The 23,193-nt window shown below is 39.7% G+C and overlaps 1 protein-coding gene across 1 annotated transcript; it reads left to right on the forward strand.

The window, feature by feature from the left end:
* Positions 1-92: 92 nt before the first annotated feature.
* Positions 93-20,748, forward strand: LOC140235762 (galactose-3-O-sulfotransferase 3-like). Its single transcript, XM_072315771.1, has 5 exons — positions 93-462; positions 1,312-1,455; positions 18,276-18,339; positions 18,733-18,736; positions 19,627-20,748. Exons 1-5 carry the CDS (start codon positions 93-95, stop codon positions 20,746-20,748), a joined length of 1,704 nt encoding a protein of 567 aa, XP_072171872.1.
* Positions 20,749-23,193: the final 2,445 nt, after the last annotated feature.

The following is a 23,193-nucleotide window of genomic DNA, read 5'->3' on the forward strand; positions in this document are numbered from 1 at the left end:
TCTTGGCTACCTGAACTCGCCGTTTGGAACGTACAATTTCAGACGCTTGCCATTTTGGGATCAAGGTCGCGCAGGACGTGTTCCAGGAAAGAATGGACCAGATCCTTGAACAATGCCCTGGAACCATAGGCATTGTTGACGACATTGTTGCCTTCGGACGCGATGAAGCGGAGCACGACAAAGCTTTGCAAAACTTGATGACAGTCAGCAGGAAGTACTGTCTGGTATTCAATGCTAAGAAGTGCAGCATCAAGAAACCGCAAATCACCTTCTTCGGATGTGTCTACGACAAAGACGGCATCCACCCAGAGCCAGCAAAAGGGAGGGACATCGTCAACCTGCCAGAACCAACCAACATTCGTGAACCTCAGCAATTTCTGGGAATGGTTCAGTATTTAGCTCCATTTACAACAAGTTTGTCGAACAAGACAGAGACGCTACGGGCCCTCGCCAGAAAGGACAGTGACTTTCAGTGGTGTGCATCACACAGAAAGACGTTTAAAGAACTCAAGAGAGTAGTATAGTCACTTTGCACTCTCACCTACTTTGACCCCATAAAAAACTCAACCATCCAGGTTGACGCATCCTCTCGAGGAATGGTAGCAGTACTCCTGCAAGAAGGGAAACTGTAGCCTTTGCCAGCAAGCCGCTAACAGACACTGAAAGTAGGTACGCCAAAAAGGAGCGTGAAATACCCGCGGTTGTCTTCGGATGCACGAGATTTCACACATACGTCTATGGTTCGAGGTTTATGGTGGAATCGGACCACAAACCTCTGGAAAATAGCCACCGGAAGAATCTGGCGAACACACTTCCAAGATTGCAGCGAATTCTTCTGCGCTTCCAACCATATGACTTTGATCTGGTATACAGACCAGGTTGGGAAGTGACTCTTGTTGATGGCTTGTAGCGACTCAATCCAGTGGAACACCCAAGCATCGAGTTTGGTGAGAAGATCCACGTGATCCCTGTTGCACCAGATAGATTGAAATAGCTCCAGGAGGAAACAGAGAACTGTGGGGGGGGGGGGGGCATTTCATGAAGCAGTTCGGTCGGATATTTTTCTTACAAACTGTTAAAAGGTACTGAAATCCTTGCATCTGATTGGCTGAAAGCAAATTTGTCCGACAACTTTGTCAGACAAAATGCTTCATGAAATGCCCCCCAGAACTGAGAACACTCAAAGAAGTGATTCATAAATGTTGGCCAGAGACTACAAATGAGGTGCCAAAGGAAGAACGACAGTACTGGTCCGACAGTACTGGTCTAGCAGAGATTCGCTTACTGTGGAAAATGGGACCATCTTGAAAGGTGAAGGGTTGTCATACCCAAACCAGTACAGTATTTCAGTACTTCACAAGCTACACGAGGGACAGCAAAGTGTGACAAGACCAAAGACGCAGCTCAGGGCAAGGAACTACGTGTACTGGGACGAAATCTCAAAAGACATCGAAGGTATGATCAGCTCACGTCCTACGTGCAATGAATTTCATCACGCACCCCCAAGGACCCACTCCTCCAACACAATCTACCACATCGCCATGGGAATATGTTAGTGCTGATCTCTTCAGCTTGAATGGAGACGATCATCTCATCGTAGCCGACTACTGGTCGAAGTTCCTCTTCATTTGGAAAATGATGGTACATGTTCCAGCGATAAAGTGGTCGAGGCATTGAAAGGAATTTTCAGCGAACATGGCACTCCGATGAGAGTCAGGAGTGACAATGATCGACAGTTCGCGAGCCAGGATTTCAGGTCATTCAGAAGCCTTGGATTTCAACATGTGACGTCCAGTCCGCACTACACCCAAAGCAACGGTTCGATTGAAAGAATCATCCAAACAGTCAAACTGACACTCACTAAGGTGAAATAGAATGGACAAGATCGATTACAATGAAATGCTATGCGTGCGAACAACTCCACAGTAAGAAACTTGCCTTCACCTGCCATACTTCTGCAGAGCAGAAAATTCAGGAGTAACTTGCCCATGATGACAAGCAACACACCATGTGATGAAGAAATCACAGGGAAGCTTCAGAAGCGCCAAGAAAAACAGAAGGAAGAGTATGACGGAAGAGGTGTGCACGCACTACCACCTTTGATGGTGGGCCAGAAAGTGACTACACTTGACTACAAGGCAGGGACTTGGACACCAGAAACTGTGATAGAGAAATGCCCAGAAACTGTGATAGAGAAATGACCAGAACCAAGATCATACAAGATCCATGCATACACCCAATGGGAGTGTTTTACGCAGAAATCGGAGACACCTTTCTTTACGCAGCCTCACCCCACTACAACAGGTCCGCTTCGAAGATGAGATGCCAAAAAGATGGAGGCATGAGAACTTCACTACCACAACAGAATCACAGACGTGATGACAATGACAGACAGTCACAGACAAACACTGTGCAATGTAATAATGGAAGAGAGATACAGACATACCACACAAGATCTGGCAGAATAGTAACTACACCGAACAGACTGATTGAGCAATACTAAGACTTAACAGTGGTCTTCGTTCCATATAGGTAGTGCCTACCTGTCACACAAGTTAATAACACAATGAATGGTTCAATATTAACATTCATATTCAGAAAAGTAGTCAACTTTTCAGTTATTGGTATGGATGTAACAAGGTTGAACTTTGACGAAGAATGTACATAATATTATAGTGTTTGAAGAGTTGCATTTGTTACTTTCCAAACTTTAATGATAACTCTGGAATGTCCACTTCGAAGACATTCTATTTGTTGGTGTTGCTGTAAACAAGAAATGTAAGGGTGAATTTGCAGGTCTTAGTATTATGTGTTATACATATATTATTACCATGCCAGATGACACGGTGTTACAGTATAAAGATTTGTTCAATATGAACATGGAGGAGAGTTGAATTACTTTGCAGCATTGTTGACCAAAGTTGGTGTAGATTTAATACACAGATATTCTGTGTTGAAGATGTGAGATTAAAAAAAGAAGAAGAAAACAGGTTCTTTACCACGTGTTTACAGAGCAGAGTTACAGAGGTTATTTGCAAAGTGATATTCCAAACAGGCATATAGGGAATGCATGTGTACCCAAAGTATGCAGATTGTTGTGATTAGACCTGATCACTAAAATGAAGAAATATATTTCTCATAAGTTTGAATCAGGAAGCGGATCCGAGACATTGCAAACGAATCAGTTTTGACTAGATTGGTTTCAGCAACAAACACATATATTCGTACGGTACAATAAATCACAACAAGGTCCATGAACCTACACCATATGCCTCAGACTTGCATTTCATAGACTTTATTCGAGTGAACCTACACCATTATATGCCTCAGACTTGCATTTCATGGACTTTATTCGAGTGAACCAACAGTATTTGACGTATTATGTAGCTTCGAATCGAGTGAAATGCCAAACCAACTGAGAAAAAAAAGGGGGTCATTTGTACCCGTGTGCACATATATCTCTGAACTGGCTTATTTAATATTGGTGTATATAATACGGCATTGCTAGGGTCTCGTAGTATACGCCCTCTAGCGATCATCCAGCGGTTGTTTTGTTGTTGTTTTTTGGACCCAAATAGCGCCTGTATTTCGACCATGAGCGTACAATGTATACTACGCAAAATCGCCAGATTAAGCTCTTTTAGCGCTAGCTTCTGTACTCTTTGGTCCTGCTTGATTACGATCGCGGAAATTTAGCTGCTCGTTAACTGGCAGAAATAAGCAAGTTTTAAAATTAAGAATAATTAGTACTTTAAACAGCCAAAGTGTCATTTTTTTTTTGCTGGTGATAAATTCTTTGGACAAATTGTGTCAAAGATGTAACATTGAATCCCTAAAGGTGATTTTTCGCGTATCCAGTGGAAAAAAGGAGATAGGCAGTAACATCGGCTGGGTTCTGCAAGATTCCGGTCGATTAGGGTCCATGAACAATAATACGTGAAGCAGATCTCAGTCAAAAGGACCTCGCGCTGTCACGCCCGGCTTGGCTCCCTTTGCTCGACTGTTATAGTCATCATACAGCGAAAGGGCCTTGACCAATGGCTAGTACTCCGTTTGCTTGTGCATTTGTGCAAATTCTCAATGTCAAGGTCAGGGTCACAGAGGGTTGTAGACTTTTTCTCAAAATAAAGAGGAACAGAAGAGATCGCAAAGACAATATAGGCCTAATACAAGAGAATCGATTTGATTATATTAAATCGTTTTTCATGTGCACAGTGTTTGAACTTTGTTGGAGCAGTTTTTCTACTGTCATAAAACCTCAAAAAATCATTCCCATGCTAACAAGAACATTTTAGGCCAAAATAGTAATTCCGTACATAAATTTGCACCAACAATCACTTATCTTTATCAACAAAACCTAAATTGGAAAATCCGATTACGCTGTCGCGTAGGTGGCATCCCGAGCAATGCAATATGCGTGCCAGATTTGCCGACTGCAGTCCGCTTCATAGCCGAAATAGCCGAAATCTCTGAGGAGGAATCCCCCATACACTTGTAGCATAGCAAAAAAAAAAGACAACAACAAACAAACAAACAAACAAACAAACAAACAAACAAAACCCTAATTAGGGTTTAGGCGCCGCGTTCTCAGAAAGTCGTGAGATACGAGCGCCCTCTGTCCTCCGCCACCTGTAAAAGTGGAAATATTCGCGGTGTTGAAATTTTCGCGCATTTCGCGCAACCAAAGGCTAGCGCAAAAATAAAAGCATGCGAATATTTTTGCATGCCATGCGTTCCCGTAGTCGATGTCTTGATTCCGCGGAATTAAAAACACGGGAAACTCTTTTTACCCGGCCAAGCGCGAAAAATTAGTCCACTCAACAGTAGTACTCAGTAAACTTCAACCACTATACTGAGGTGCAAATCGCCTATCGACGTTATTACGTGCACAGCTTAATTTTCTCAAAGTGTCGCTGATAAAATTACCATCTTTCTTCCGTTGTTACATGGCTGGACTCTAAGGCGACATCCAACAGTATGGAGTTATCGAATATGCCAAAGTTACAAGTGGGTTTGTATACTTATTGTTACGTTTTTGTTTCGCACTGTGTGTCATGATATGAGTGCATGCAATTATATATTTTGGGTCAGAGTTCCACAATGACGAAAAAGAAGCTGAGTTCACAGTGATCAGTGTGAATTCAAGTAATGTTATTGCATTTTAAATTCGTGAGACGTACGTGCATGTGTGACCGTGCATCACAAAACGAACAAAAAATCGCACACACTGATTTTGCGTGAGGACCAAAAACAGGTGAAATGGGTCAACCTTGCTAATCTTGACTTTTTCATATTTTCCTGAAAGAGCAAGTCTTCTCCTACATTATGCTAAAATTTGGGATTATAAAACGGGCAGGAAAGTGTTTTTTTTTTTTTTGCAGTTTATCTCGAACATTTTTGGTAAAATTAGGTGTCTTTAGAGTCCCCTTTTCATTTCTGAAAGACCTTGTACACACTCTTCTCTTTCAACTCTAATAACTTTTGAAAGGATGATGCTACTGCTTTGAAAGTTGGCATTGATTATGGACAGAATGTGTTGATAAGGCATGCTCATTAATCTGATTATCCCTTCATTGTTGATATTCCAGTTTACTTCCTGTTTTTTGTCCCATTCATCGCACAGCCAGCACAGCTTGGTAAAGATTTAGCGCTTAAATAGACACTGTACTTCAGAGCCTCTTTTCTCAGTTCACACTTTTCCTGAGTGTGTGCTTTCTTTTCATTATTTAGATAGGTTAGAAGAGTCCATTTGATTTGAGTTATACATCATTTTAAAGCTTAAAGTCTGCTCTTTCAGAATATGCTCTTAACTAAAATTTCATGTCTGTTGGCTTTCTGTTTGTTTTGTGATGCAGGGTCACATATAGCATGGAAAAGAAAATAACGCTATTACATGGATTGTCCCAATCCATTACTTGAAGTGGGTGTCTACTTATTGTTTCGCACTGTGTGTCATGGTTTGTGTGCAATTATCATATATTTTGGGTCAGAGATCGACAATGACGAAAAAGCAGTGTTCACAGTGATCAGTGTGATTTCAAGGTATGTTATTGTATTTCAAATTCGTGAGACGTATCTATATCATAATAATGGAAAAGAAAATTACGTTGTTACATGGTTCTTCCCTGTCCATTCATAAGAACGTATCAGACGCAGAATATTACTCTTCAATTCAAAATGAATTGATGTGGGGCTTAGCTTCCAAATACTAACAACCATGCTCTTTGCAATGGTTATAATCTCTGCAATTGAACTGGAGCATTTGTGAGGTTTCGACATTATCATCTCATCAGATTTCACATGCTGTTGCGACCCCCCTCTCCCCACTCATGCGGTCAATACACATAATTATGCCTGTTCCAGATTCTTAGAAATGCCCCCTTTAAGGAGGGAAATGGTTTAGGATTTTGATCCCCTATCACGGGATTTTTGAGGGGGAAGACATCAAAATCCCCCCCCCCCCCCCCATTTAAGGGATTTGGCGCCCCCATCACATGCTTTTGGAAGGGAAGCTAACAAAATGACGCCTAATAAAGAAAGAGTGCTGAGGTGAAGAGTGTCCACAATTTCAGCACCTGCATGGACAGGAATACATTGAGGGACGTTCTCTTGCTGAATGTACCAGAGAAGGTGCACTTCCTGCAGCACTTTTCCTCCACTCAGGGTCCAGGTAGGGATTTCTACAGGTGGAAATGTCTGATAATGAAAAATGAGATACAGTACATGAAATTAGTAATGTGTGTAATGACCATTTAACTTGTATTTCAGAGAGAACTTGATCATTTCTTGTTTATTCTTGTAACACATTTACAGATATCTGATATTTCTTTAAAATTTTTGATTTTCTCTTTGTCTTTTTTTTGGGTCTATTTGTCTTTTTCTGAAAAGATAATTCTTTCTGAAGTGAAATCAATTTCTGTAACCTTATGCACTCACCGTCACACGCACACACACGCACACGCAAACACACACATAAACACACACACAATAAATAGGTAGAGGTGGTCATTGATATGTATGCACCCACAGACAGCTAGAGCATTGGCCTTCCATATGGACCACGTATACCTACTAACTGTTACTTAGATCGCAGAGGTGTCTTTCACACCGTACTACGTACATGCATGGTTCATAAATGGACCACATTTTGGTCAACTGTACAAAAACGTGGTCATCATTTTTGTACCTATTACTATATAATCATGTAGCATGTGTCAGGTATGGGAACAGCAGGCATGATGGCAGAGCAATGATGTAGGACAGATTTGTCCAAAAACATCACAATGAATACTCTGACCAAGACTTGTTTTCAAAATTCATTTTCTATGCATCGTATTCTGTTAAGTGCATGTGTTTGATTGATTTGAAGACGTCATCCTTACCTCATCATTCAAAGCAAAGGGACAGGAGACACACACACACACACAAACACACTTGTAATTGTGAGCGTGGGACTAGTGAAGTTACGAATGTTCATGTTAATGATTGCAAGTTAATGTAAGTTAATGTACGTGTGGGACTGAGTCTGCAAGAATCTTCAGCTATTGAAGGAGGCAGACTCAACCAGAAGAAGAGAAAGAGGAAAAAGAAGAAGTTAAGAAGAAAAAGGTTCACTGGTGTTCGAAAATGAGTTGGAGATTTTGATAGGGGCCTACATAATAGTGTATGACTTTCAACTAACTACATTGTACCGGGCAAGCTACCGACCTGAATGTACTACTCAGTAGGACCTACCACACGGAGGCAGCCCTGAAGGGACTCTGGGTCCTCGTCGAAGTTCTTCGCAACTTCGGACATTTTCCACGAAATAGTACACCTACAAGTGTAGTTTGTGGAACGCATGTGTGTTGTGCAGTGTATTGTGTGTATACACTGTTAAAAATGCTATGTGTTGTAGCTCCATGCAAAAACAAGCAATAGACCTTATGCATATGACGTCACACGGTCTTACTAACTGAAGGGCGCCCTCCCTCAGAGGGCAAGCGATGCGTTGCTAGAGCGTGCTTTTACACGCGAGGCAATGGGCATTTACACACAACATCGGTGTTTCTTTTACTGTCTTTTCTATTGCATGTAATCTACAGCCCTAGATCGGGAAATTCAAGCTTGTATAGCAAAATCGACATTTGATGTATGCATTGCACTCACCAGGTTAATGATATATCCAACATTTTGGCACAATTTTCATGAAAAAAGATGCAACTACCAGCGGTCGTAACAGCTCATCAACCTACGAATCCGTTAGCCAATCACATGCGAGGTAGATTTCTACGTGTTTTTTACTAAAACACGTACCTCGCATGTGATTGGCTAATGAAATTCAAAATGGCGACATACATTCAGCGAACGGCGATGTTGCGCTATGGATACAAATTTCTGCGATATAACCTAGGAATTCTGTAATTGCTGTGAGTATTTCGATTGCACAATGTGAGAAAATTACCCAAATATTGCTGCATAATGTGTCATGTCATGTCAAACTTGTTTGATGGTAAAAAAAAACCTGCCGCTAGCCTTGGGACTGGCGGCGAGTGAGGCGATCGCCGCTAGCGCGCATAGGAAAAGCACATAACTAGCTGCACGCCTCTGCGATGTCAAGGACTTCGCTTGCCCTCTAAGATGGCGTCGCGAGAGGTTGTCAAGCGAGTGATGACGTCAATGCATAAGGTCTATACAGTACTAGCGCTATTAGTCGTCTGCTAGTGTACTTATTCGTGATATTACACTTCACAAGCTGCATACAATCTCCCATGACATACGTGCAACGCGTGTGGTGGAAAATGTCCTACGAAAGGAAAGCTGGAGCCTGGCATGCTTTAATGCAAAACATGCACCCTGTTTCAGATGTCTTTTTTTTTTTCCTTTTCGGGATCTAGCTTGTTTTTTGTTTGAAAAGATTTTATTTTCTGCATTTCATATTTTCTTTCAGAATAACAAAAATAACAAAGGCAGGTTCAATTACACAAATACAATTCTGAAAATTATTGACACATTACATAGTAAGTCATATTTTGTATGTAAAGACAAATGAAACGTTAAATAACATACAAAATGTTTATATGGCCAATAATGACTTAATTCACAGTACAATATATAATATATACATATGATGCAGAGGGCCGCCGTTATAAGCCGTGCTTGAACAGACGGACAGCCAGAGTTAAATTACCATTTTTTATTGTAGTACTTGAACACTAATACAGATGGGCCATGTTAAAGTGCGTGTAAATCCAGTTTTATACAATTACTTGGTAAACAGGAGTGGTGCCTGTGAGTGCGTGTGCAGGTGATGAAGCGCGAAAGTGTTGATGGTCAGCACTTCTAAGAAAATGATTGGATATGTTATAATATGGGCGAAGGGTCAAGCAGCAAAGTAAAAGAAAAGGAAAAGGGGGTGGACCAAATATTGCCTTGTTGTTGAGTATAAGAGGTACATGTTTAATGATTACTGTACCGTATGATATTGTGCCAAGAAATATTTCTTTGTATTTGCCTTAAAGGAATAGAGAGATGTGCACTGTTTTATGTGGAGAGGGAGTGAATTCCAAATATCAGGCCCGTTATGCCGAATTGATTTTTGAGCTAATAGGAGTTTAGGGTTATTCAAATGGAAATCATTACGATGGCGCGTGGGGTAAGCATGGACATCCCTGTTAAGGGAAAATGCGTTGTGGAAGAGTGGGAGTAGATTTTGCGTGTATTTGAACATAAATATTGCTGTTTGAAATTTGTGTATATCGTCAACTTTAAGAACTTTTAGTCTAAGGAATAATGGATCAGTATGTTCTAGATAATGTGAGTTGGTACATATTCTTATTGCCTTTTTCTGTAAAAGAAAAATAACATTTACTTTGGTTTTATTACAGTTTCCCCAGACAACATTACAATAATTAATGTACGGTAAGATTAATGCATTGTATAACATAATGAGTACTTTTTCCGTTACAAAATATTTTAATCTCCGAAGTATTCCAATGGCTTTGGATATTAATGTGGTTATATTGTCAATGTGGTTATTCCAATTTAAGTTGGAGTCAAGGGTTACCCCTAAGAACTTGGTTGATTTTTTTCCAATAATGGGCATACCATCAATAATAATGTTATTAGGCATTATCGGTTGCAAATATGAAGTATTGAAGTTTATAAAACACGTTTTATCTATATTTAGTGATAATTTATTGCATTTAAACCATGTAGAAATTTTTGCAAGCTCAAAATTAAGTATATCAACTAGTGTGTTTAAACAGTTGTGAGAGTAGAAGACACTGGTATCGTCCGCGAATAATACATAGGTGAGAAGGGTTGAGGAATTTATGATATCGTTGATATATATAAGAAAAAGTAGAGGTCCTAAAATGGATCCCTGTGGTACACCGCAAGTAATATATGACTTAAGCGAGGTACTTGAATGAAATGCTACGTATTGCTGGCGTTGGGATAAATAATCTCGGAACCAGGAAAGAACTATTCCTCTTATGCCATAATTATGTAGCTTTTTTAATAAAATTCCATGGTCTATTGTATCAAAGGCCTTGCTCAGGTCCATAAAAACTCCTATCACGTGCTGTTTGTTCGCAATAGAATCGATAATTTTGTCACAAGTTTGAATGATTGCAAAATCTGTAGAAAAACCTTTGCGAAAACCAAATTGGTTAGGATTTAAAATGTGGTTATCAACCAGAAACTTATACAAACGTTCATGTGCAATCTTTTCAAGGATTTTGGAAATGACGGGTTATATTATGAAATTGGACGATAATTCTTTATTTGGGACGCATCATCTTTTTTGTGAATAGGGATTACTTTCGCAATCTTTAAAGAATTTGGGAAGATCCCGGTAGATAATGATAAGTTACAAATATGTACTATGGGGGTTACTAAAAAATGTATTATTTGTTTTAGTAAATGCATACTTAATCCATCGTGGCCACAAGATCTACTCGACTTAAAAGATCGAACAATATTCAGTATTTCATTTTCATTCGTGGGAGTAAAGAATAAAGAATTATTATTACTTTCTGGAAGGTAATCTGTAAAATTTCCAGCGTTTGGAAGTATTGTTGAGGCGAGATTGGGGCCTATGTTGGTAAAGAACTTATTAAAACAATTTGCAATGATTTCAGGGTCGTTAATATCTTGGTCATTTTCGGAAATAACGGTCGGGAGTTCTTTCTTTTTATTCTTAATAAGGTCATTGATAGTTCGCCACAGTTTGGTTTTACTGTCCTTATTTGATTCTAGTATGTCTGAATAATATCGCTTTCGAGATAATATCTGAATAATGTCTGAATAATATCGCTTTCTAGCTATTTCAGGATTGTCTGGGAAAGATTTGTAAACTGTCCCTAATTAAAAATGTTTCGGGGAAAATGACAAAAGACCCCATATTGTCCCCCGAGCTGAGCTCCGAAAATATACCCGCCATTTCCCGAAAAATCGGAAACGCGCATGCGGTATGGATTGGAGTGATATTTTCCTTAAAGATTCTGGCGTGTAATAAGAACAAGCATCAATTCATAAAAGACAGAGAAATAGATCTACTGCATACCTGTAAGAATATGAAGAAGTGCACTTGAGCTTTCATAGGGGGAAATGAGGGTGCATCCCGATGGGTGCATTCGATGTTTGTTGTGGAAATAAGAATCGTGATCATAAGTTGTTGAATGATTTTCGACAGTACCGTCGAAAATATTATTGTACATTTAACTTGTTTCTATGTTTTGTATATTCTCATTGTAAAATACTATTTCTTATGGTAATCTTACTTGTGTAATGTTTTGCTATCATTTTAATCACTGCATTTTCTATACTTTGTGTCTTCGAAATTTGCAATGAATTCATATTTGATTGAATGCAGAAATAATGTAAATTCGGAGATTATAGGATTGTTTATAGTAACAATTTGACAAATGTGGTAAGAAGTGAAGATATGAAGCACAAAATGACAAATTATTCTTAGGAATTTTAAAGTAGGGAAAAGGTTTGATACGTAATTCAGTTTTTGTTTTATGTCTGAAATGTTTTGAAGTGATGTTAAGTCTATATGAAAGCAAAAAAAAAATCTTTTGGATTAGATGGGAAATCTATGTACATATTGAAAGAGTCATTTTCAGAAATAAGAGAGCCTCTCATCTATGCAATAAATAAATCCTCAGCTGAACTGGTAGTGGCTGATAAAAGGAAAGTAGCTAAAATCATACCAATACATAAGGGAGATAAGTTGGACTGTAATAATCATAGACCTAGGCTATTCCTTCATTGTCTCGTGCATCTAACGATTGAAAGGAGTTGTCCAACAGCAATTACGCGATTATTTAAAATTGCATTCCTTCCAAATATCCCAAACCAGACAGTGTTCCGTCCCACGCACTCCACTGTTACTGCACTTGCTCTCACGCACGACTAGCACCGCTCTATTGATAAAGGTAAATATACGTTGGCGCCATTTTTGTCGATTTGCTAAAAAGCTTCGACGTGGTTGATCACCTTGTCCTTTTATCCAAACTTGAAAACATGAGTGTCACTGGTACAGAATTAGAGTGGTTCAAGAGTTACCTGTCGATCCGGAGAATAAACACCTTTTTTACAGAATCTCGGAAGAAAGTTTTTTTGTTTTTGTTTTTGGTTTTTTTTTTGTCACAGGAGTGCACAGGGATCCGTGGTGTATTCTTGTTGTTATTACCAGTATATAATTATCAATGATATCAATTTTGTGTTTATTTTTCGAATGCCACGGTCATCTGTTACTCACATAATAACCCGAAAGTTGTGGAAAATGTTTTGCATAATCGTTCACAAATTTGGAAACATGGATGCCTGACAATAATTTAAAAAACAGTTTTGATAAAACTGTTTATTACTTGGTAAAATAATATGTTTAAAGGTAACAACATCTGAACGTCAAACTTACAGAAAAACAATTATTACTTCAGGTGAAAATTTTTAGATACCTAAGAGTCATTGTTGATAATAACTTATTGTAAAATCGTCATAATGAACAGCTATAGGTACCTAGTTAAGTTAAATTATCAGCTATATGGGTCGGTTAAGGCAAGTAGATAATATGAATGAACTGAAATTGACAGATTATTCTATTGTGTTACGTCATTTTGATAACAGCGATGTAATATGGCAATCCGCCAACCGTACCTCTCTTTCTCAACTCCAGAAGATGCAAAAAAGAGCCGGGAGATTAATTTTAAATGTCAATCCTTATTGTCAGTTCAGTTCAATTCAGTTCAATAGATATTTGTTTCCATTCCATTCGTTCACAAAAAAAAAAAAAAACAAACGTAAAAATACAAATTATACATTATACAATCATTGTTTTATCATTTTCTAGAAAATACATTAATAAACTAATGCATACACTTTCATTGAATAGCCAAGATAATACAGTCCATTTGAAAGATTGACAAAAAAAAAGTAAATTTTAGAATAGAAAAAAAAAGCGGCCCACTAAAAGGCAGGGCTTGGAAGACGTGGGTTACTTGAGGCGTAATTTGTAATAAATATCATCAGGAATTAATTTATATATAACCAAAAAATAATAATCAAAAATAGCCATTTTCGAACATAAAAAAATTATATAAGTATAAAGCGTTATATCTCGAAAGCAAACATTTTTGAAACTTAAATTTAAAGGGATCGCATAGTTTTGGTTGAGACCTAACTTCAGGTTTCTAACATTTTTGAGTGAGTAGTGTAGTAAGACCACATTGAGAATTTGAAAATACACCTGTATATCACTACACGAAAGAAATTTCACAGTACGAATATAATTACTCTTCTTTCAAAAATTTAGAAATCAAAGTTAACAAAGATATGGGTCAATAATCATTTACATCATCCTCCCTTTCAAAAAAAAATAAATAATCACTTTTGCAATCCTCATGTTATTTGGTCAGTTGTATAAGAGATAAATTTATAATATTGTGCTAAATGATCTACACTCTAAAAACACAAATGTTGAATTAGCATTTAAAAGGGCCGAGGAGTGACAACATTTTCAAAGTGTTGGTTTTCCTGCTAGATTCAACATTTAAAATGTTATCTTAAAAGTTGGATGCAACACTTTAAAAAATGCTGTCACTCCTCGGCCCTTTTAAATGTTGATTCAACATTTGCGTTTTTAGAGTGTACTATTTGAGGATTTTTTTTAAAACAGATAATCATCAATTCCATCACAACCCGGACTTTTCCCTTCTTTCAAATCAAGTACAATCTAATAAATTCTTCATTAAATGTGGGGTCAAAGAATGTAGTTTGAGCATTGGGTATAAGACGTCATCAGCTACCCTGATAACACTTGCACGAATTTTGGCTTGCGCGCTGCACCGCATTATGGCGTGCCAGGGAGTGGTATTTGGTGGCACGTTGGCCGAGTTTAATCATTTCGAATTTACGAATATTTCAAGAAATTCGTATTCTCAATGAAACGCAATGATATGTCATGTTTACGGCGCATTTACGCATTATTTCTTAATCGCAGTCATTGCCAGGACACTGCTTTCAGTATGTTTTCTTTTGTTTTTAAACTTAAATCATGAGACTCGCTTCTACTTCCAAGTACATGTAACTCATTGTATCTCACTAATAGTGATAAGAAATGTAACAACATTTAAACACGTTCAAAGCTGTTTTAGAGCTAAGGACTGTAGGGCTGTAGGCGTTTTCATTCACTTTTCAATGCTTAACATCCTACTGTTGTTGTTTTTTTTTTTTATAAATCTAATGATATCACTGTCTCTAACGTGTCACTAAAAAAGTTTATTTCACAAGTGAAATAACATGTGAAACGTATGTTATTATCGGGTTGTCGAACCTTCGGATTAAGACGAACCTTCAGAATAAGGAACCTTATCTAATTTTCGGAATTACAAACCTTCGGAATAGCGAACCCATGCATCATTTTACGATAAACAAACAATCGGAATATCTACGAACCTACGAAGAGTAATCCTAGTTGCGCCCCAGCTTGAGTCCACAATCTGGCCTTACCTTACTCGGAGTATTCATCTAACCATTCTTTTCTCTCATTTCTTTAATGCAATGATACATGATAAATTCAACAAACAACATTATCGTGTATCCCGAAACGTTCTTAGAATTCCTTGACCCATCAACTCTCTTCCTTCTCTTGTCTTCGGCCTTGAAAGGATTGACGTTGAACTGTATAGAGGTTCTGTCAGAGGAGGAGCAGGTTGGTGCCATGAACAGATTACTAGTAGGAGGGAGGTGGGAAAAGACCTCCCTCCTAATAAGTAGCCTGTATTGTGACCTCTACTCTTGATCACTTAAAGGACAAGTCCACCTTCATATACTAAGTAAGTGTGGATTGAGTGAATACAACAAAATCAGGAGAATACATCAGTGAAAGTTTGGGGAAAATCGGACAATCCATTCAAAAGTTACAAATTTTCAAAGTATTTGCACAGTCACTGCTGGATGAGAAGACTACTACAGTGTATGATGTCACATGCGTAGAACGATATAAGGAAAATAAAAAGAGAATTTCAAAATTTTAATTCTTTTTTAAAGTGTACATTTCCTCGACTTGTCACTGACATACCGTTAAGGGCAATATCATTCACCCTACCTTCTGAAAGAGGCAAGTCAAGTGTTCTTTTATTACCCGAGAAAAGTGAAAATATGGTGAATATTAGAACTTTTTGCATTTTAGTTGTAAATGGTGCAATTTTTTGCGTGTTTTATCGACTTGAAACAGTCCAACTTGTTTCTAGGTAGCAGTATATTTTGATATAAATCATTATTGAACAATAATTAATTGCCTATAAAATTGTATCATTTAAATAAACTTCTTGTATTAATTCTTACACTGAATATGAACGCGACCGAGCCCGAGCGAGCGGAGCGGGCGAGGTGGGGGGAAGGTGGGGGAGGGTGGTGTCCCCCTCCCACGGGGAGAACTTTCTCCATTTTGATGTTGTAAATGGTGCACTTTAAGGCATGTTTTTTTCCGTGTTTTATCGACTTGAAACAGCCCCACTTGTTGAAAGTAGCAGTATATTTTGATGTAAACCATTATTGAACAATTTGCCAATAGAATGGTATAATTTAAATGAATTACTTGTATTAATTCTTACACTGAATATGAACGCGACCGAGCCCGAGCGAGCGGAGCGGGCGAGGTGGGGGAGGGTGGTGTCCCCCTCCCACGGGGAGAACTTTCTCCATTTTGATGTTGTAAATGGTGCACTTTAAGGCATGTTTTTTTCCGTGTTTTATCGACTTGAAACAGCCCCACTTGTTGAAAGTAGCAGTATATTTTGATGTAAACCATTATTGAACAATTTGCCTATAGAATGGTATAATTTAAATGAATTACTTGTATTAATTCTTACACTGAATATGAACGCGACAGAGCCCGAGCGAGCGGAGCGAACGAGGGTCGGGGAGTGGGAGGGAGGGGGTGGTGTCCCCCTCCCACGGTGAGAACTTTTTTGCATTTTGATGTTGTAAATGGTGCAATTTTAGGCATTTTTGCGTGTTTTATCGACTTGAAAACAGTCCGACTTGTTTAAAAGTAGCAGTATATTTTGATGTAAATTAATATTGAACAATAATTAACTTAAATAAACTTCTTGTATTAATTCTTACAATGAATATCATGAACGCTGTCTGTTGAGCAATCAAACAGAAAAAGCATGCACATGAGGGTGTACATAGGGGGCATTAAATTCTCCTTCCACACGAAGGTGATTTTGCATTTTCAGACCTGAATTTCAGCGACCTGGTGCAAACTTTTGTCGCAATACTTAGAGTTTTTTCCAGCCCACCCCCCAACCCCATAATAATGGAAACAAATAGGGCTTTTTCATTGAAGTGTTAATAGCTAAATCACTGAATGTGCGTCATGTGTGTGTCTGCACAAAGTCTAGTGAGGTAGAGCTTACGGGGAGGGTGTGGGAGATTTCCCCTCCCGCTCGACGGAGCTTTTGCGTTTTTAGAATTGAAATAAAGCGATCTGAAGCACACCTTTGCGGAAATTGTTATTCCCCAAAGTGTACTAAGTCTAGAGAAGGGACCAAGCGATGGGAGGGTGGCAAGATACCTCTCCCATATTCGAGGGAGCTTTTTTTTTCAGTTTTAGAACTGAAATTCAACAATCTGGCGCACACTTTTGTTGGAATATCAGGAAATTTGTCAATCATCAGAGAAGTGTAGCAAGTTGTGTGGAAGGAGACAAAGCAGGAGGATGTGGGAGGGGATAGGCCCTATTCCCCCTCCTACACGAGGGAAATTCTGTATTCGATGTTTCTGTTTGCAATTAAACATTTTGGTGCACACATTTTGTTTCATATCTGGAAAACTGCCTATGTTCAAAGCGTAGCCACAGTCTACTTGTATGCAGGGGGGGGGGGGGGGCGAGCAGGGAGAAGGCGTGGGAGAGTGCTATCACCACCCTTCCCGTACGAGGAAGCTTTTGCTTTGCTAAAGATGAAGTTGATCTCGTATAATGATATACGCATGATGGAATATTTGGGAAATTATTTTAAAAAGGAAACATTTGATCTGGGGGATCTGAGCGAGGAAAGGGTTGATTAAAGGGGGATATTCTCCTTGTACATGAGAGAACTTTTGAGCTTTGCGAATATAAGTGATTAGTCTTGTGCACTCAGAATTATTCAGAATTGTTTTAAAATCTGAAAAGTGTGCTAAGGACAGGCAAAGGGGCACAGAGGGGGAAGGCTTGGGAGGGGTATCCCCCTCCCAAGCAAGAGAGATTTTGCATTTTTTTTATTGAAATTCAACGATCTGGTGTACTCTTTGAGTGAAATATTAAAAAAAAAAAATATGATCTTACTTGATGAAAGGTTGAAAGGGAGACCCGCTTCTTGCACATGCATACAGTATACACGCAATTTTTAAATATTTTTCCCCGGTCCAAAGCTTGGGGGGGGGGGGGGGTCCGGAACTTATGTGGGAAAAATAATTTCGCCGCCCGCCTTGGCTACCCCAGTGGTTGATGGACACGAATTAGGACGTACTGGTACGTCTACTTTGCGCATAAGTTGTGCATAGTTCACGAAGGGTTCGCGAATCTTGTCCAAATATTTTGTCGTGCCAAAAAAAATTTGAACAGATCGAAAAAATATTCCACGCATTGACGGCACTGGCCAGCACCCTCCCGCAGGTTGCCACGAACGTTTCTCGCATTGGCAGGAAATGAAACGTGTCAATGCTCAAACCATGCGCAAACCCAAATTCGTGCAAGTGTCAGGGTAGCTTTAAATACCCCTTTCCCGCTGAAGGAAATCTTCCCCGGGGGCACCCGGGGGCACCCGGGGGCACCCGGGGAACCCCGCAGTGTGAAAGGTAACTCGGTTGAAACCTAAGGGGAAGCCCAGGTGAAACACCGATTAAATTTTGGGCAATTCTTACCCTAGAAGCGTCCTGGGTAAACACCGATAGTTCAACGGGAAACCACTGGTGGTTCACCGGGAACGCCCAGCGTGAAAGGTCGTCTCGGTGAAACACCGGGCGAAATATGCAAATTGTGTTTTTCGCAAGCAAGCGCCCATACAAGTTAATCCACACGTAGTTGGTGTATACCCATGTAAACATACACACGACTACAGTAGTATGTCGTTCGTGTGACGTTCACAGCCGCGACGGCATTGTGGTATTGCATCGTGTTGCACAAATAAATCGAGCTGATTAGAGTGTACTCGATCGAGTTTCCGTGTCTTCTTCTTCTTCCTCTTCCAGTCTGGTACGGTCCGCCTCTGGAGTATTATCGTACTGTACCTTGTGCTTGTCAAGTGCTGGGTGTACAGTGATAGCAAATTCCATTCTTTCTTTCTTTTATTTTACACAGTAATGAACGGCTAATGTCGCGAATTTCAACACTTTGAGCAACCAAAAAAAAAAAAAAAAATGAAGGCCCTCCGAATATGCGAATTACGATCGATAGAGGTAGAGAATTACGAGTACGAACCAACCACTACGCTCTGTATACAGTACGTTCAAATTAGCGCGCGAAATATCGCGCTATTATTACACACTTCTGCTAGGATCGGCCGCGGTGCGAGCCGAAAACACGTATAGGGGAAAGTTGCATATCAAAATTCACCGAGAGCATTGTCGTAGGTGTGAAAAGACGGCACTGAAAATTTCACCCGAGGTTCCCCGGTGAATTATCACCGAGATATCCAACGGCGTTTCACCGAGAGTGGCAGAGGGAAAGGGGTTAGTTTCACAAGGGAAGTTTCAGGAGAGAGAGAGAGAGAGAGAGAGAGTGAGAGCGAGACAAACGGACAGGAAGTAGAGGTACAGACTAACAGAACAGAACAGAAGTACACAAATCCACGCACATTCAGGGTACATTCGTAAATTTGATACATACATATCTCGACACAGTGCAGATATACATTCGATATTCATTGAATGTGATGTCTGTCAAGAGACTTTAGAAAAAGGAAATTGACATAAACACAACTTCCACCTTTCTACATGTGAGTCGGTGCTCTACAGCAAATTCCTCACAATTTTCTACAACAAGGCTTGAGGCCGATGTGGAAAATGTTCATTTAGGCGTATATGCCATCCACGGCAGGACCATTTTCAATAATATATTTTGTTCTACTTTTCCCCACTTTGCAGCGGAACTCCATCAAAGTGCTTATAGTTGTGTGCATGCTTGGGACCCTTGCCTACCTCCAAGTCTTGGAGAGCTCCACCCGTGTGCAGGTATGGGTAAATGGAGGTCCGTTGAAAGTGGGCATTCCACGGTTCAGGAAGGTGCGACCAATTCCTCGCCCCGTGGTCTACGTGAAGACCCACAAGACCGGTAGTACTACTGTGACCAACGTTCTAAATCGCTACGGTCTTGCAAACAATCTCTCCTTTCTCCTCTTCAAAGGTGACAAGGCGCATGGCCACTTCCGGCAGCATATTCCGAGAAATGTGAGTCAGGTTTTACCCCCGGTCGGTGTGAAGATCGGCGACTACGACAATTACCGAGACTACGACGTCCTGACGACGCACGTCCGCCTCTTGCCCAATCTTGACTTCTTGAAACGCCTCATGAAGAATGACACGAAGTATATCACGGTTCTTCGCGAGCCCAGCAAGCAGTGGGAATCAGCCTTCTTCTTCTTCAGCTGCGCCAAAAAGTACCCGGGCGAGAACGACTCGGCCAAGGTGGAGGAGTTCCTCGCAGATCCCCTCCATAATTGGAAAAGCAAACACAGAGGTCAGTGCAAATACTATACAAGAAACGGCATGTGGTTCGACCTCAGCTCGAAACCACTGCACACTGACAAACAACTTGTTGAAGACACGTTGAGTACGTTGGATGAGACAGTAGATCTAGTCCTGGTAACTGAGCACCTGGACGAGTCTTTGATTCTCCTGAAAAGATTGCTAAATATCGACTTTAGTGATATCATGTACATTAAGACGAACGTACGCGTCCACACCTCAGATCTGTCCGAAGAGCAGCGAAGACGGATTCGAGAGTGGAACTCTGCGGATGTCCTTCTATACGATCATTACAATAAAACTCTCTGGAGAAAGGTCGCCGAGTATGGTCCAAGTTTTCAGCGGGACCTTGCGTTCTTCCGAGACCTACTCCAGGCACATTATGAACAATGTGGTCTGACCAATGCCGTCAAACGTAAATCATATTACATGGCTCACGTGGTCAGCAAATCAGAGTCGTGCCAGTCCCTCAATTTCCCGAGCGCACAAACTATAGTCGATCGCCAACGTTTTCAGTCATGATCAGTATGCCAACTTCAAATTGTAATTCAAAGTCCATCTAGAACTCTTTGCTACATTGGGCATTGTACTTGAATGGTTATGCGTGGCACGCTTTAGTTGTCGTGAGGTTTGGGTTAAATTCTTTGCCAGGATTTTCATTAAGCTGTAATATTTCAATCCTTTCTTAAGATATTCATGCAAAATCGAAATAATTAACTCCTCAAAAAAAAAAAAAAGAAAGAAAGAAGTAACAGTTAGAGTTGTTAGAATAGTTATAAATGTCAAATTTGGTGTGTCGACTCTATATTTGCTATGATAGAATCGCATTATTTACATATGTTCATCATTCAAGCGACGCCCTCCTATGGTCACTAGCATGTGCTGTTACATGTTGGTAATACAGTATGTGATGTTACAGTCAAAGGAGGGTCGAACATCCCCCTCCCTTCCCCCCCCCCCCCCTCTGACAGTGAACCATACACATAATTTTTTATGCTTGTTCCATGTTCCTAGAAATACCCCCCATTACGGAAGGAAATTGGTTAGGATTTTGACCCCCATCACGAGCTTTTGGAAGGGGAGCCATCAACATTGCCCCCTGTTTTGGTGGAGTTGAGTTTATTAACAACATATTTGTAGATGTACATGTGAATATGATAACACAATAACACGAAATGACATAAGATAAGATATAATAACTTGATTTTTTTTTTTGGTAAGAATAAATTCATATTATGCAATGCACTTACAGCTATACATGCATACATTTTACATATACTTATATCTTACATAAGAATGTTTGCGGTGTACTAGTAATTTGATATAATTTCACAATGATATAGGCCTATTGATAACTGAAAAGAAAAAATGAATAAGTATGTAATATAGAGATATATGCATAGACAAAGGTTCTTAACAAGAAAAAAAGAACAGAAGACGATGTTCTTAAAGAGGGAACCAAAAGTGAGCACAAGTGCTAGTCGAGAATGGTTTTCTCATTATACCTACATTCCAAATGCTTATTGCAAGGTCTACCCTTCTAAAATAGTATACTTACCTATTAAAGTACATTAAACTAAACAATTAAGTATTCTTTTCATCACTAAACTTTATTTAACGAATTATTTTTTAGATTTCTTCGAAATGAAGATTTTGTTCTTTCTTCGTGAATATTTTGGGGCAAACTATTCCAGAACTTTGACCCAACTAAAGATATATAAAATTTACCAAGTTTCGTTTTACATTTCGGGAGTCTACTAAGCATGAAATGATTTTTGCCTCTAGTCCTGGATGCATGATTCAGTAGCTCACACTAATGCGTTAAAGAATGTGGTAAATGTCCATTGTGTAGATCATATGAACAGGTTGATACTGCAAGCTATTTCATATCAAATACATCTAACACTCCTGGACTGGTGAATAATGGCTCAGAACTTGTTCTTAAGGGGGAAAATGTAATTGCTCTTCCGGCAATTTTCTGTGCTAAAAATATACAATTTGAGTGACTTCTGTAGCTACTTCTCCAGACTTTTGAAATCTGTAAATACACCAGGCTTGTGCCGAAAGGGTGGGTTGGGTAGTGGCGCTTCGCGTTAATGGGAACACCACCCTTCGTCCAAAGCCCCCCCCCCCCGGTTTTGCCGAAAGGGTGCGTTGGGAGCGTTGGGGAGCGTCGCGTTGACTGGAACCCCACCCTTCGTCCAAAGCCCCCCCCCCCCCCCCGGTTTTGCCGAAAGGGTGCGTTGGTACTTTTTCTCATGTAATATTAAAAGACGAGTTTGGAATTTATATTTAACCTTCAAACAACCATTTCAAAGAGGCTATCGTCCGGATCGGTTTACACTCTATTACCACTTGGTCTACAGCCAGTTGGTCTAATAGACTGTTTAATATCAGTTGGTCTAATAACCAGTTGCTCTAGTCATCATTTCGTCCAATTACTGTTTGGTCTAATTGTTATTTGGTTTAATATAGCCTCTTTGAAATGGTTGTTTGAAGGTTAAATATAAATTAAAAACTCGTCTTTTAATATTACATGAGAAAAAGTACCAACGCACCCTTTCGGCAAAACCGGGGGGGGGGGCGCTTTGGACGAAGGGTGGGGTTCCAGTCAACGCGACGCGACCCAACGCTCCCAACGCACCCTTTCGGCAAAACCGGGGGGGGGGGGGCTTTGGACGAAAGGTGGTGTTTCCATTAACGCGACGGGCCACCACCCAACCCACCCTTTCGGCACAAGCCAATATACCAAGGGTTATTTCACCTGTATCATTTGAATGTAATAATTTATTAATGAAACTAATTACTGATAATTTTGCACTGTATTTCTTACGAAATCCATACTCATGTCTGTACAAAATTTTAGTCCCATATGTGGCTGTACAAAATAACTTCTTTTTTTTTAAATGCTAAGAAAACACATTTAAGATTGCAATTTCATTAATAGGGACAATTGAAACTCATGAT

This window comes from Diadema setosum, chromosome 12, assembly GCF_964275005.1.
Source record: "Diadema setosum chromosome 12, eeDiaSeto1, whole genome shotgun sequence".
In the NCBI taxonomy this organism is placed as follows: Eukaryota; Metazoa; Echinodermata; class Echinoidea; order Diadematoida; family Diadematidae; genus Diadema; species Diadema setosum.

Coding starts and splice junctions, on each gene's coding strand:
- LOC140235762 (XM_072315771.1), top strand. CDS start 93: ATGGACCAGATCCTTGAACAATGCCCTGGAACCATAGGCATTGTTGAC. Junction 463..1,311: donor GGCCCTCGCCAGAAAGGACA/GTGACTTTCAGT, acceptor CCATCTTGAAAG/GTGAAGGGTTGTCATACCCA. Junction 1,456..18,275: donor AATCTCAAAAGACATCGAAG/GTATGATCAGCT, acceptor TTCCCGCTGAAG/GAAATCTTCCCCGGGGGCAC.